Source organism: Lepus europaeus, chromosome 5, assembly GCF_033115175.1.
Source record: "Lepus europaeus isolate LE1 chromosome 5, mLepTim1.pri, whole genome shotgun sequence".
NCBI classification, from domain to species: domain Eukaryota; kingdom Metazoa; phylum Chordata; class Mammalia; order Lagomorpha; family Leporidae; genus Lepus; species Lepus europaeus.
In genome coordinates this window covers 22,163,851-22,177,137 of record NC_084831.1, presented here as the reverse complement: position 1 = coordinate 22,177,137, position 13,287 = coordinate 22,163,851, and the positions used below count along the sequence as shown (strand labels likewise).

The 13,287-nt window shown below is 57.5% G+C and overlaps 1 protein-coding gene across 1 annotated transcript in view; it reads right to left on the bottom strand.

Moving 5' to 3' along the window:
- The window catches only part of PTPRU (protein tyrosine phosphatase receptor type U), an 87,390-nt gene that overhangs the window by 21,177 nt on the left and 52,926 nt on the right, over positions 1 to 13,287 (bottom strand). The window contains exons 15-18 of the mRNA XM_062190829.1: positions 9,761 to 9,918; positions 1,517 to 1,707; positions 787 to 862; positions 286 to 362 (exon numbers count right to left, since the gene is read on the bottom strand). Coding sequence (XP_062046813.1) covers positions 286 to 362; positions 787 to 862; positions 1,517 to 1,707; positions 9,761 to 9,918 — 502 coding nt within the window. The remainder of the gene's footprint in view (positions 1 to 285; positions 363 to 786; positions 863 to 1,516; positions 1,708 to 9,760; positions 9,919 to 13,287) is intronic.

Below are 13,287 nucleotides of genomic sequence, written 5' to 3'. Positions count from 1 at the left end.
CGGGGAGCCTTCCTTTCCTCCTCTTCCCTTCACCCAGCCTCACAGAAGCCCCCATCTCTTGGGCTAGCCCGACTCTGGCCTGCAGGAGCCTTCCAGAAAGTCCTCGAACATTCACTCTGTCCTCCTCCTCCAAGCTCCCTGGCACTGAGAGCAGGAGGCAGGGGGTGCTCAGACCTCGGTCCCGGGAGCCTCCCCTACTCCCGGACAGGTTTCTGCCCAGCCCAGACAGCAAGCCTGGATCAGGCAGGGCCAGGGCAGCAGGAACGGCAGGGGCGAGGCACTCACGTCTATGTAGTTGGCGTTGATGTAGTCGGCGTTGGGGTCTCCCAGCATCGGGTGGAGCTTCACTCGGTGCCGATCGTCTGCAAGTGCAGAGCAGGTGGACAGGCTGAGCTGGGGGAGCCCAGAGCTGGGGCACAGGCAGGGCAGGGAGGGAACCCAGAGGCTCAGGGCTGACCAGAAGGCTCTGAGCCTCACGGGAGGTCGGACAGGCCAGGGGAAGCCTGCACCACGCAGCCAAGGAGGCCCAACAGCGTATGCTGTGGGTTATCAGCTGTGCAGCCCTCCTCCACCTCGGTCTCCTCATCTGTGAGATGGGGACACACTCACTCCACAGGGCAGCTGGGAGGACGTGGAAACGACAGGTATGACGCTCGGTGCAGGGCTGGCCTCAGGCAACAGTGGCCAATGCTTCTAGAACCTCCGAGGCTGTACTCCCCCTTCCTGGGCCCCTCCCCACTGCTGCCTTGGACCCCAGCCTCCCTCCCCCCCCCCCCCAGGACTCACAGGCAGACATCGGCTCCTGCCGGCCGCCCTGGAGCTTGTCTTTCTTCTTCGTGGCATCCCAGCCTTCAAAGAAACTCTGCCAGAAGGGAAATGGTATTTAGTAGGGGTGGCAGGACCCCCCATAGGACCCCCCCAGCCCACAGGACTCCGTCCCTCCACAGGGGCAATGGGGCGGCCGCGAGGGTCAGATACAGGGCTGAACCAGTCACCACGGGTCCCTCCATCAGCAAGGGACCAGGTTCAACACCAAGAAGGGTGGGAAGAAGGGAAGTGAGAAGAGAGACGTTTTAGAACAAGGGTCAAGTTTAGAACAAAGGTCAAATCCAGACTGGGGCTACAAGGAAGGCAACAGCAGGCTCAGAATGAGGTTGGGCCAAGGGTGTGTCAGAGTCCAGATGAAGGCAGGGTGGGACCCATGGAAGAGCTGACAGGAGCTTAGGATGAGAGGCAGGGTCCACACTGGGGAAAGGTCAAAGCTAGGTCCAGATTAGGGACAGCATGAGGGTCACAACCAGGATCCAGATGGAGACTGAGATGGGACTCAAAGCAGAGTTAGGAGGAGAGTAAGAAACCAGGGTGGAGTGAGGCCCGGATGTGGGCCAGGGTCAAGGCCATAAAGGGCAGGGTGGCCTCTGTCAGAGCCAGGGTGCAGCCAGGGCTGGGCCCTCGGTGAGGCGGCGGCAGGCGAGGCCTAGTGGGTGTGCTGGCAGCACCAGGGCTGAGCGTGCACCTCGTACTCCTGCTTGAAGCCGTAGCCCTCAGCCGTCTTCATCTGGTTGATGTGCTGCAGGAGGTCGGCCACACGCACTGCAGGGTGCAGCTGCCCTGTGTGGTACGGGGAGCCCTTCCGGCCACACGGGCGCCGTGGAGAGCCCCCCAGCAGGCTGCTGGCCTCGGTGACCCCGCCGCTGCGTTGCTCTCCTGCAGTGAGGGGGAGACAGAGGGGTTCCTGCCACGTACACGGTCCTACCACCGGGAGCACCGGCATCACAGCCCATGTGCGGGAGGCTGGACCGCTCGCGGGAGCCCACAGCCTGGCAAGGCCTGCCTGGGACCCCAGGCAAGCCCCTTCCCTTTGGTGGGCTTCCCAGATCATGTGACCTCCAAGGGCCCCCCATGTCCCTGCCACTCTGGGATCCTGTGATTCCCTCACCTCACCCCAGGGTGGTGTCCCCACACTGCCTGCAGGGACAGTGCTCAGCAGGGCCTAGGACAGCCACCCCGCCTCCCTCTCTTCCAGGGAACAATCTGGAACACTGGCAACGCCCCGTAATCACCGCCATTCAAAGAGGAGCAAATCAGAACGAGCTGCCGCCCCACCCTCCCCGCAGGCTGATCAGAAGCCTTCCCGTGCGCCAGCGTTTCCATGGGCAGCCATGCACAGCCTCTGCCCATGGGGGCAGGCAGGAGGTTCCCAGTGCCCCCCACTCCCGCCCCTCCCCACTGTCCCCATCAGCATCCCCAGGCTCAGCCTCACCCACCTCGGGACACTCACTCCCACGGACTTACTCCTCCCAGCCTCGCACTGCCCACAGCCCTTCTCTGGCCAGGTCTGAGCTGGCAGGCACCCAGTGGAGCCTAGGTGCCTGCCCACACCCTCCCATGCCTTCACACAGGCTGTTCCCTCTGCCTGGGACACCCTTCCTCCCCCCACTCTCAGCTCACACTCATCCTCAGGGACGCCTCCTCCCGTGCCTGGAACTCCTACTCAGTGACGACCCAGCAGGACCCCAGGAGAGACCCCCAGAAAGAACCCGACCTCCCCCAACTGCACTCACATCGGAGAGCTCTCCCTCCTCTGCGGGCCTTTCCCGTGGCGGCCACGGTTTGAGAACGGCCAGCAGGTGGAAAGGCAGCGCGCCTCAGGGCTCCTTCCCCTCCTCCCAGGAATAGCAGCCGTCAGCTGCCTCTGGGTCAAGGTCTGAAAACGGCTGCTTTGCTCATCGTCTGGATTTCAGTGGCTCTGGTGGGAGGGCAGCTCAAGTGCAGTGACACCGTCGCGGCCGGGTGCCGCAAACCCTTCATTTCATAGGTGAGGAACCCACGGGCTGCGGAGAGGACTGGCCTCCCGCAGCGGCTGCCAGAGCGTGTTCCAGAAAACACCGGGCGTGCAGGCTGACGCCAGCGTTCCGTGAGAGAACAGCAGGCTGGGCAGGGGTCTGCGAAACCCTGGGATACACAAGTCAGCTCACTCTCTTCCCTCACAGGGCTGGGGCACCCGCGTTATTTTGCCAGGGGCCACATGGATACTTATGACGTCATTTGCAGGTCATCCACAATGATCAACGTAGAAATGAGCCTGCTATAGACGTATTGAATTTTGAGGTCCACCTGTGGGTGCCTTGGCAGGGCCAGACCAAAGTGATTCTGCAGGCCGAGCACGGCCCGTGGCTGGACACTCCCCACCCTGGCGTCTAACACCTCTTGGGGCTTCCAGCGTCTGTGTACATCTTACGTCTCAGACATGAGTGGAAACAGCACAGCTGATGAACACCTCCTCCCACAGAGGGCTTTCTGCATTTGTTTCATGAAATATCACTGGGGGGGGGGAGGGCACAGCACTGCGTGGGGACTGCGAGGAGGCGGGCTCTGGAGTCAGATCTTGCCTCAAACCCCAGTTCTGCACGTGTCCTTGCCCATGTTCACTGGCCCTCTCTGATAGGATGACGTCACCAAGGTGATGGGCATAAAGCAGCCAGCCCAGGGCCTGGCACACAGTGACCACCTGTCCATGGCAGCTGCGGGCATTCCCAGGACAGGGGGAACACCGAGAGCCCGGGCAGCCGACTGACAAGAGTCAGGTCCTTCTCCAACGCGGACTCGTCGGGCCGGGACCCGAGAGCAGCCTCTCCTGTGACTCTCAGGAGCATCCACCACAAACACAAGACGAGCACCGCGATTTCAAGGATTTCTCTCGGCTCAGGGAGTTCAGGGAATCGATGGGATGGAGCAGCCCTAGTGCTCTTTGTGGAAACCAGGCTGGCAGCCCCGCAGAGAGCTCTTCAGGTGGAGGACGGCGCAAGTGAGGGCGCCAGGGGCTCAGGCAGCTCCTCGGGCACTGCTGCAGGGCGGGCGGCCCCAACATGGCCTCACAGTGGGCGTGCAGCCAGCTCGCCATGCCCGGGGACAAGCGAAGCAAGTCCTCCTGCTTGAGATCCTGATGGGCAGCCCGAGCCAAGTCCACAGCTCACCACGTGTCCTAAAGCCACCTGCCAGGAAGTGACAGGGTGGTGTTCCCGAGGTGACCCTGCACTCCCTGGGCCCAGGAGGCAGCTCCCCACGGACCCGACCCATGAACCCCCTTGGCAGATTCGAAACACACTTCCTGCCCTGCCACAGCCTGGTCCCCAAGGACCAGCTCGCCCACAGCTGCCAGCCCGGGAGGAAGGAATGGGACAAGCAGCCCTCAGCTTCCAGGTGGCCGAAGGCTCTTCCCTGCTGTTGTGACCGTGGCACATCATCTGTGAGCACTGGCGTTTGCAGGGAGGGCTGAGGCCCTGAGCGAAGAGCACCGGGTTTGGGGTCAGAAGACCTGGATTCGGATTCTGACTCAAGTCCCCAGGCCTCCTGGGGTCTCGGTTTCCACATCTGGAATTGAGAATCCTCAGCCTTCCCTGGACACGGAAGAAGACACACACGCACCCCCAGCCCCCACCCAGTTACACAGTCCGCTAGCACCCAGACTGTTCCTTTGCAGCCTGTGAGCAGCTTTCCTAAAGAAACCCAGCCCCCAACAACAGCGGACAGTCCCTAACGTGTTGAGCGCTTTCACAGGCCTGGCATGGTTCTTAAGTCACTTAACACCTAAAATACCCTTACAAGCAGACACTATCGCTATACACAAAGGAAGCAACCAAGGCACAGCAGGGTGGGATTCCAACCCAGGCCCCTCTGACTCAGGGGCCCTGTGGTCCACCCTGCCATCTCTGCTTCCCTCTCCCTGGCAAAAGAACCTGGCACTTACACGACAAACCCACAGGTACCCAACAGGGCTCAGCAGCTCCAGATGGACAGGAGGGCTTGAGGGGTTCTGAGGGTGTCTTGGGCAGGGTTCAGAGCTGGGGGGAGGAAGGTCCCAGCTGGTCTCCTCACACCAGCCTGTCCCCATTCACCCCATGTGGGAAGCCCCTGTTTTAGAATCTGCACCTAATGGATGCATCACACCCAGCCTGGTTTTCTAGTCCAAACTACGACTTGGCCTCTACCGTTCAGAAAAGAACAAAGAAAGGCAAAGCTGGACCAGCGAGTGGCGAGCAGAGACAGGGACAGAGGGTGCAGAGGAGACGTGGCTCCAGTCCCCCAGACCCGCCTGGGGCTCCCTGGCTCCAGTCCCCCAGACTCACCTGAGTTTCCTGGCATCCCACCCTGGCCACCCCTGCCCAATGGTGCATGCTCGAAACGCTGGGGCTGTCCTGATCACTCCCATCACCCACAGGGCCGTGAGCCTCACCTGGGTCAGTCTTGACTCCCAGCTAGAAAAGGAGTTCCCTGGGAGCAGCGGCCAAGTTTCCTGCCCCCCTCTGTCGCTCAGCAGCGCAGGCCTGTTCCCATGCCACCCTTACCTCCCACCCTCCTCACCCCCAACAGAGAGGAGATGTAGCCCACTGGGATCTCTTCCCGGTGCACACCTGCAGGCCTTCGCATGTGCAGTTCCTCATCCATGCCTGCCCCTCCCTACCCCTCCCTGCCTGGAGGCCCAGCAGCGCGCTGTGGAAACAACCATTTGCCATTCAGAAAGGCTGGCACTTTCTGGACACGTGGCTCCCCCTCTCTGAGCCTCTGATAGCTCATTTGTAAGATGAAGGATTTGTCCCGACTACCAGGCAGGGTGAAACAGTGAAATTTTAATGACAGAGATTACAAAGAGAACCTGCGGATGAAAGATCTCTTTCGTTCTTTCTCTATCCCTCTGTGTCTCTCCACCTTTCAAATAAATAAATAAATCTTTTTTTAAAAATCTTGACTAATAAGTATACTAAATCCAACAACACATTAAAAAAATGAGACATCATAGGGGTTGGACACAGCCAAGATGCTGTTTGTGGCTTGTGACACCTGCATTCTTTACCGGGTACCTGGGTTTACCCCAGTGACAAACCCACTGGTACCCACGGGGCTCAGCAGCTGCACACGGACAGCAGGGCTTGAGAGGGTTGAGGGTGTCACAGGTAGGATTTCAGAGCTGGGGGGAGGAGGGGACACCAGCCTGCCTCCACTCACCCCATGTGGGAAGTCCAGTTTCCTGCCAATGCACACCCTGGAAGGCAGCAGGTGAGCATTCTAGTAGTTGGGTCCCTGCCACCTGCAAGGGACATCTGGATTGAGTTCTCAGCTCCTGGCTTTAGCCTGCTCCAGTTCCAGCTATCACAGGCACTTGGGAAATGAACCAGCAGATGGAAGGTACCTCTGTCTCTCTGTCTGTCTCTCTGTCTCTCTGTCTCTCTGTCTCTCTGCCTGTCTCTCTGCCTGTCTCTCTGCCTGTCTCTCTGTCTGTCTCTCTGCCTTCCAAATATGTATTATATATAATACATAATGACCAAGTTGAATTTATTCCAGGAATGTAAGATAATGTTAACATTAGAAAATCTAAAAATGCCACTCACTCCATCAACAGATGAAAAAAAATGACCATCGCAAATAACTGCAGATAAGAGCATTTGGCAAGTTTAGTATACATTTAAAATAAAACCTCTCAGCAAACTAAAAACTAAAGGGAACTTTGTTAACCTAATAAAACATTTCTACCGCAAACCCACAGCAAACTTCATTCTTGCTGTGTAAATGTTACAAGCATTCCTCTTCAAGTCAGGAAAACAAAGCCAGGATTCCTGCTATAACCACTGCTATTCAACATCACACTGGAGGTCCCAGCCAGTGCTGTGCAGAAAAACACAGCGAGGCAGGGAGCAGGAGAGGGAAGAAATGGGAAAGAAAAAAAAAAGTGTAGATCTTTTTGAATCTAGAAAAATCTGAAAGATTCTACACATGGGAATTAATAAGATATATAAGATCAATCCATACACAGAAATCAACTGTAAAATCAACTATATTTCCCTATACAAGAAACTGCTAGAAACGGAACATTTTAAAGGGTGTTATTTGCCAAAGGAGTCAAGAACAAGGGACCTTGGGATGCAGCGCCTAACAAAATATGTACAAGATTCTGTAGAGAATATCACTGAGAGAGGTTCAAGATCTAACTAGAGGGAGCGACACACGTCGTGTTCATGGACTCAAAGACAGCTTCGTCAGATTCCACTCCTCACAGAGTGACTCACAGATCTGGTACGAACCCATCCAGCAGAGTTTTTCAGGAATTGGGAAAGATGGTCGTGAAATGTACAAGGAAGAGAATGAGGGCAAAGGTAGCTAGGACGCCCAGATGAAGAGAGGGCTGGGAGGGCTCACCGGGCTCACCGTTCCCCACAGCAAGACGTGGAGCACTGCAATCAGACAGCGTGCTACTGGCTGGTGACAGAGAACAGGGAGCAAAACAGCGCACACGTGTGTGGAAACCTGCAAAGCAGCAGTGAGAGCATGCGCTACAACAATGACGCTGGCATGGCTGGCTACCCCACGGAGAAAAAAATAAAATCCTTCATTGACAGCACACACAGGAATCAATTCCAGAGACAGCCTTGAGGTGCTGCTTGGCACACCTCCACCCCACGTCAGGGGCCTGGGTTCGGGTCCCGGCTCTGCTCCCTGGGCCAGCGTCCTGCTGGTGTGCACCCTGGGAGGAAGCAGGTGACTGTTCAGGTGCTTGGGCCCCTGCCCCCATGCAGGAGACCTGGATTGCATTCCCAGCTTCTTGTTTCAGCCTGGACTAGCCTGGCTCTTGCAAATAATCTAGGGGTGAATCAGCAGGTGGAGGATCTCTTTGGGTCTCTTTCTCCATTTCTGTCTCTCCGCCTTTCAAATTAAATAAATAAATAAATAAAAGCAATCCCAGCTAAGGATTTAAATGTGAATGTAAAATATTAAAAGTTTCCAAAAGAAAGTAAAAATACATTATGACCTTGCCTAAGGGAGAGATTCCTTAAGAAAACCCAAAAAGTAGAAATCAAAAGAGGAAAACACTGATGCATTTGACTACTTTAAAATAAAAACCTTCTGTGCATCCAAAGACACTATAAATAACCAGGAGAGATGAGCCACAAATTGGAAGAAGATATTTGCAATTCGTTAAGTGACAAATCTTTATTATCCTAAATATATAAAGAATGCCTAAAAACCACTAAGAAAGCAACCCAAAAAATCCATAGAAAATTAGGTAAAAAAAACATGAACAGGCACTTCACAGAAAGAGACCTGAATGGCCAGTAATGACTTGAAAATATGCTCAACCTCATTAGTAATCAAAGAAATGCAAATGAAGACTATAGAAAATTACCATCTTACATAAACTAGTTTGGCAGAAGTGAAGGAGGCTTGCGAATCTTGATCTTGATGTACAGCACTAGAAAGTATTACACACACTGCTGGGAGCGACACAGCAAAGTCGCTCTGGAAGACAACTCGCCTCGCCTTACCAAGTTGAACAGCCGCGCCCTCCAGGTTCCAGCAATCCTACTTCCAGACCCTGACATGCAGGTGCAACGGGAGACTCACGTGAGAATGCTCACGGCAGCCTCACTGATGACAGCGAGAAAGCTAGAAATTAACCAAATGTCTACGGACGACAGAACAGAGACGGCACCTGTAACACAGTCACACACAGGAAAGCCATCCATCAGGGAAAGTAAACCGACTCAGCGAAGCAGTCCCGTGGGTAAATGTCAGAGGCACAGCGTTGAGCTGAAGAACAGCATAGCCTAGCAGTTAAGATGCCCACGTCCCATGTGGGAGAGCCTGGGTTCAGTTCCCAGGTCCAGCTCCCAACCCAGCTGCCTGTTAATGCAGACCCTGGGAGGCAGTAATGATGGCCCGAGTGACTGGGTTCTTGCCGCCCATGGTGGAGACCTGGAACTGTGTTCCCAGCTCCCGGCTTTGGCCTGGGTTGTTGCAGGTATTTAGGGAATGAACCACTGGATCTTTCAATCTGTCCCTATCTCTGTGCTTTTCAAACATTTACTATAATACACACACATGGTTTTTATAGAGCTCAAAAGGGAGAGAAACTATGTTATGCATTGTTTGGGGATATAAGCACACTTGGTGAAACTATGCCCAGAAAGGCGAGAAAATTATCAGCATGCATTTCCAGAGAATCTCGAGGACTAGGAGGAGGTGGGGGACGCAGCCAGGTGGCGTGTTCTCACTCACCAGTGGGGTGCACTGCCTGAGTCACTAGGACTCTGTGACCTGCATAAACACCACACATTCGCCTCGGTACTAATCAACACCAAGCAAAGCACGAAGACGAGGGACGAAGGCACTCACGACACACTCACGACACACCCACAACACACCCCTGACACGTGGCCGCTGAAGGATCTGCACACGTGATCTCATCTAGTCTTCCCACCAGCCCCACCAGCAGAGATGACTCCTATTTCTATTGGGTATGGGAGAAAACGGACTTCCAGAGAGGTTAACCAGCTCATCCCAGGTCACACAGATCCTAAGAAAGGATCTGAGGCAAGCCCAGGTCTGTGTGACTATGTATGGGTCCTCCCCAGCCACTGGGTCCCTACCACTCATACAGCAAGCACTCAATAACCAGTGAGGCCCTCTGATCCCTCTGTCCACACAGCAGCACTGTGCACCTGCTCCCGAACAAGCATCCCTGTGTCCCCCTTACTCCCGCACAGCTCCTGGCAAGACCCCCCCAAAAAAACCAACACAAGATCTCCCCGCCTCCTGTGCTTTCTCTGCACCTCCAGCGCCAGGGCAGCATCCAGCAGGAGCTCAATAGATGCTTCCACGTGGGGTCAGGGAGCTGCAGGACGCACCTGATGTGAGGAGGGCCCGGGGGCTTCCATCCCCTGGCTCAGCTGCGGAGCCCCGAGGCAGGGGCCAGGGCCACACTCACCCCGCGGGCTGTAGCTGTGGGCGTCCATGAAGCTCAGGCCCAGGCGCTCGTCCTCCTGCAGGGTGCTCTGGTCCGTGAAGCTCCGGTCCACGGCGCTCATCATGTGCGTCTTCTCCTGGCGGTAGTTGACGGTGGCCTTGGTCATGTTCACCGGCTTCCTGCAGGGGGAGCCACGGGGCACACAGGTGCTGTGCGAGGCTGGACAGCGGCCAGAGGTGAGTGAGGAGGCCCAGCAGTCAGGGGCCTTGGGACCAGGTGCAGAGGGCTGTTCTGGAAGCATCTCTGGATGGGGAGGGGGCTCTGCCTGCATCCTTCACTCACCAGACCCAAACAGGGCTGGCAGGGTCTCTGCCTGAGACCTCTGCTGGCAGCAAGGGACAGGCACAGTGACCTCAGCTGGGACCCTGACCGTAGCTCTCACTGGCCCCAGGTGCTCAGGAAATGGGCAGAAAAGTCCCTCTGGGCCTGATCTGTGTCACAGCAGAGCCACCCTCGCTGAACCCCAAACCAGGAGGAAGGCAGCCCCAGCCCCAGCAGTCGCCACCCCCACCCCACCCCTGTCCTCTGAGACACCTGCCCTGGGAGCCCTTTCTCCTGCAGCGGGGGCGCCACGTGCCCCTCCACAGCGGAGGGTCTGGCCCAGCCGTGGTCAGGAGTGCCCCAGGCACAGAGCAAACTACAGCCTGGGCTCCGTCAGACTCCATCACCCCAGGACAGCCCCACCAAGGCCCACGCAGACTCGCAAAGAAATCCACATGGGGTCCATGTTCCCACCACTGCTGGAAGCCCAGCCACTCCCAGAGCAAGAGTGGGGGAAGTGAGAGGCACCCCCCACTCAGGCCCAGCTCCATAGGGAGGAACAGCAGTGGGGACCCCAGAGGAGCTAGAGGGGAGGTGGGAGTGAGAACAGGGGAACGCAGCTCTGGGAGCACGGGGCCAAGAATCAAGCGAGGGGGAACCGACTTGGGACACTGTGGAGGCTGGAGAAGAACCCCAGGGCCCCAGCTACATGGAAGGCTCAAGAGGACACAGCCGATCACGTGCTCAGCCCCCAGCATGCAGGACACAGGGCAGACCCAAGAAAGCACTTCCAGGGTACGAGGGTTCAGGGACCATGATCACCCACGGGGTGAGGCGACCAACACAGGTGTCTCCCAGGCAGCAAACTCCAGTGAGCCTGCCCTGGACTCCAGAGCCGCCGGGGGCAGGGGCAGGACACGATGACCTCTGGGCACCAGGACCACGTGCGCTTCCTGTGCTAAGACAGCTGTGTCCACGCCGAGACCACTGCTGCTGTGCACCGAGGTGGGCACGGCCCTCCCAGCCCGGGCGAGAGATGGCTCAGCCGCCCAGGCCTCTACTCCTCCCCACCAGGCAGCTCTGGGCACCACCCTCCCCGTGGACAGGGCCAAAGAGCCATCAGGGATCAGGTGGGGGGAAGGTTCTGTGGCCGTGACCTTGACCACCTAGAGAGGGGAGACGATCAGGAGGAAGCAGAGAAGGAGGAAGAAGAGGAAGAGAGAGGGAAGGGACAGTAACGAGAGAGATGGGGGAGGGGACAGCGGGAGGGACAGGCCAGAGCCCAGCAAACCCCAGGGCAGACAGAGGGCCCCGTCCAGCCGACAGCTGGCCCAGTGGGCTGAGTGACAGCCCGAGAGGACCTTCACCGAGTGCTGCTGGCCCGGGCGGCCGCCTCCCGCGCACACAGGGCTCTGTCCCCAGCGGGTCTCCTGGTCTACACAGACACAGCCCAGGTCCCAGGAGCAGGGGCCGCGAGGGACCCAGCTGATCCCCGCGTGAGGCTGCGTGGGTGGAACTGAGCACAGACACTGCCAGAGGTTCTGCAGGCTCACAAATGAACCGCGCGGGAACGCGGGAGGGAGAGCTGCCTGGTCAGCGGTTCTGTGACAGCCGTGTGGGCTCAGGTGCAGGATACAGAGGTGGCTGCCGGGAAAGCTGGGGCTGGGAAATAGCGACCTGAGTAACAGGTCCCGGAGGAGCAGGTGAGAGACCCGCCGTCCTCTGGGCTGGCCTGCTCTGCTGGGGAGGGATCCACCCAGTATGGAGAGCACAGTGAGGCTCAGGAAGGGGATGTGACCTTCTCAGGGCAACTCACAGAGCCAGCCCTGAACATCACGACCAGCTAACTGCAAAGCCAGCATGGGTGGCCACACTCAGGGGGAGTAGGGAGAGGAAGACCAGAAGCAAGAGACACAGTAGAGAGAGAACAGAGGATGCGAATCAGAGCAGAGAGTCCAAGGCCAGCCAGGGGCAGGGGGCAGGAGGTGTCACCCTAAGAGGGGACTCAAGACCAGTGGGAGCTACTTACGGGTAGTAGGAGTAGGCATAGTGGTCTCTCCTGGCCGCGTGCAAAGAGAAAAGAGCACAGTGTGTCCCAGACTTTCCGGCAAAGCTGGCCTGAGAGCCATGCCCGATCAGCACAGGACCAGCCAGGGACCACAGGTCCAAAGGCCACCCTACCCCAGGGGCTGCCCAGGCTCCGACCCTGAGGACCAGAGCTCAAGATTCTTCCAGAACCTTCCAAGAGCCTGCTGCTGTAGATAGAAGAAGGCAGGGAAAGGGCCCAAAGCTTCTATGAAGTCATACATACACACAGACTCAGACAAACACTCATATGCACATCCTCATGCAACATGTGTGGAAATGCACTCACACTCATGCAGGGGGAAATGCACACCGACACACTCACGCACACACAGGTAAACACACTCGCAGACACGTATGCATAAACACAGATATCACCCAAGCACCTGCGCTCACCCAGGGCTGCCTCACCCCTGTGCACAGCCCCTCACCCGCAGGCCCCTCTTCTCCTGAGAAGCCCTCTGCACACACCTCAGCTGGGAGGGAAGCAGGCACTGGAAATGGAGGGGACAGGGTGGGGAGGACTCCAGCTGGACACCCAGGGGTGTGGGGTCAAGGTCAAGAAGCCAGGTCACCCCTTCACAGAGGGGTCAAGAGTCCCACATTACTGCGAATCACTCCCAGTGAGAAGCAGAGCAGGGCTGAGTCCCATTTCACAGATGGGGAAGCTGAGTCCCAGGGAGTCGCAGGTTGCCCTGGGACTCTGAGGGTCAGAAGCAGAATTCAGAGCAGCCCCAGGCCTCCTGCTGCCGGGCCAGGACTCTGGCCCTGGACCCCACCCTGCGCTCCCTCCTGAGGTCCCATCCAGGTAGGCTCCAGGGTCTTCCATGCACCACCCCCAATATCACCCATCAGCAGGGACCTCAATGATGGCTCCACAGGAAATCCTGCAGACTGGGGGCGGGAAAGAGAGAGTTGGGGGTGGGGGGGAGCTGAGCTCCAGGACAGGTTGGCTCCAGGTTACACAGCCTCTCTCATCCATTCCAGGGAGGTGGGAGGGCCCAGGGTGTAGGGGTGATCACAGGGGCCCCAGGGGTGGGGAGGGGGGCTGAAGGAATGGCATTGTTCCAGTCCCAGCTGCCGTGACTTCCAGAGGGCCTATCCTAAGCCCTCCCCAGTTACTGCCAAACACAAGTGTCCCC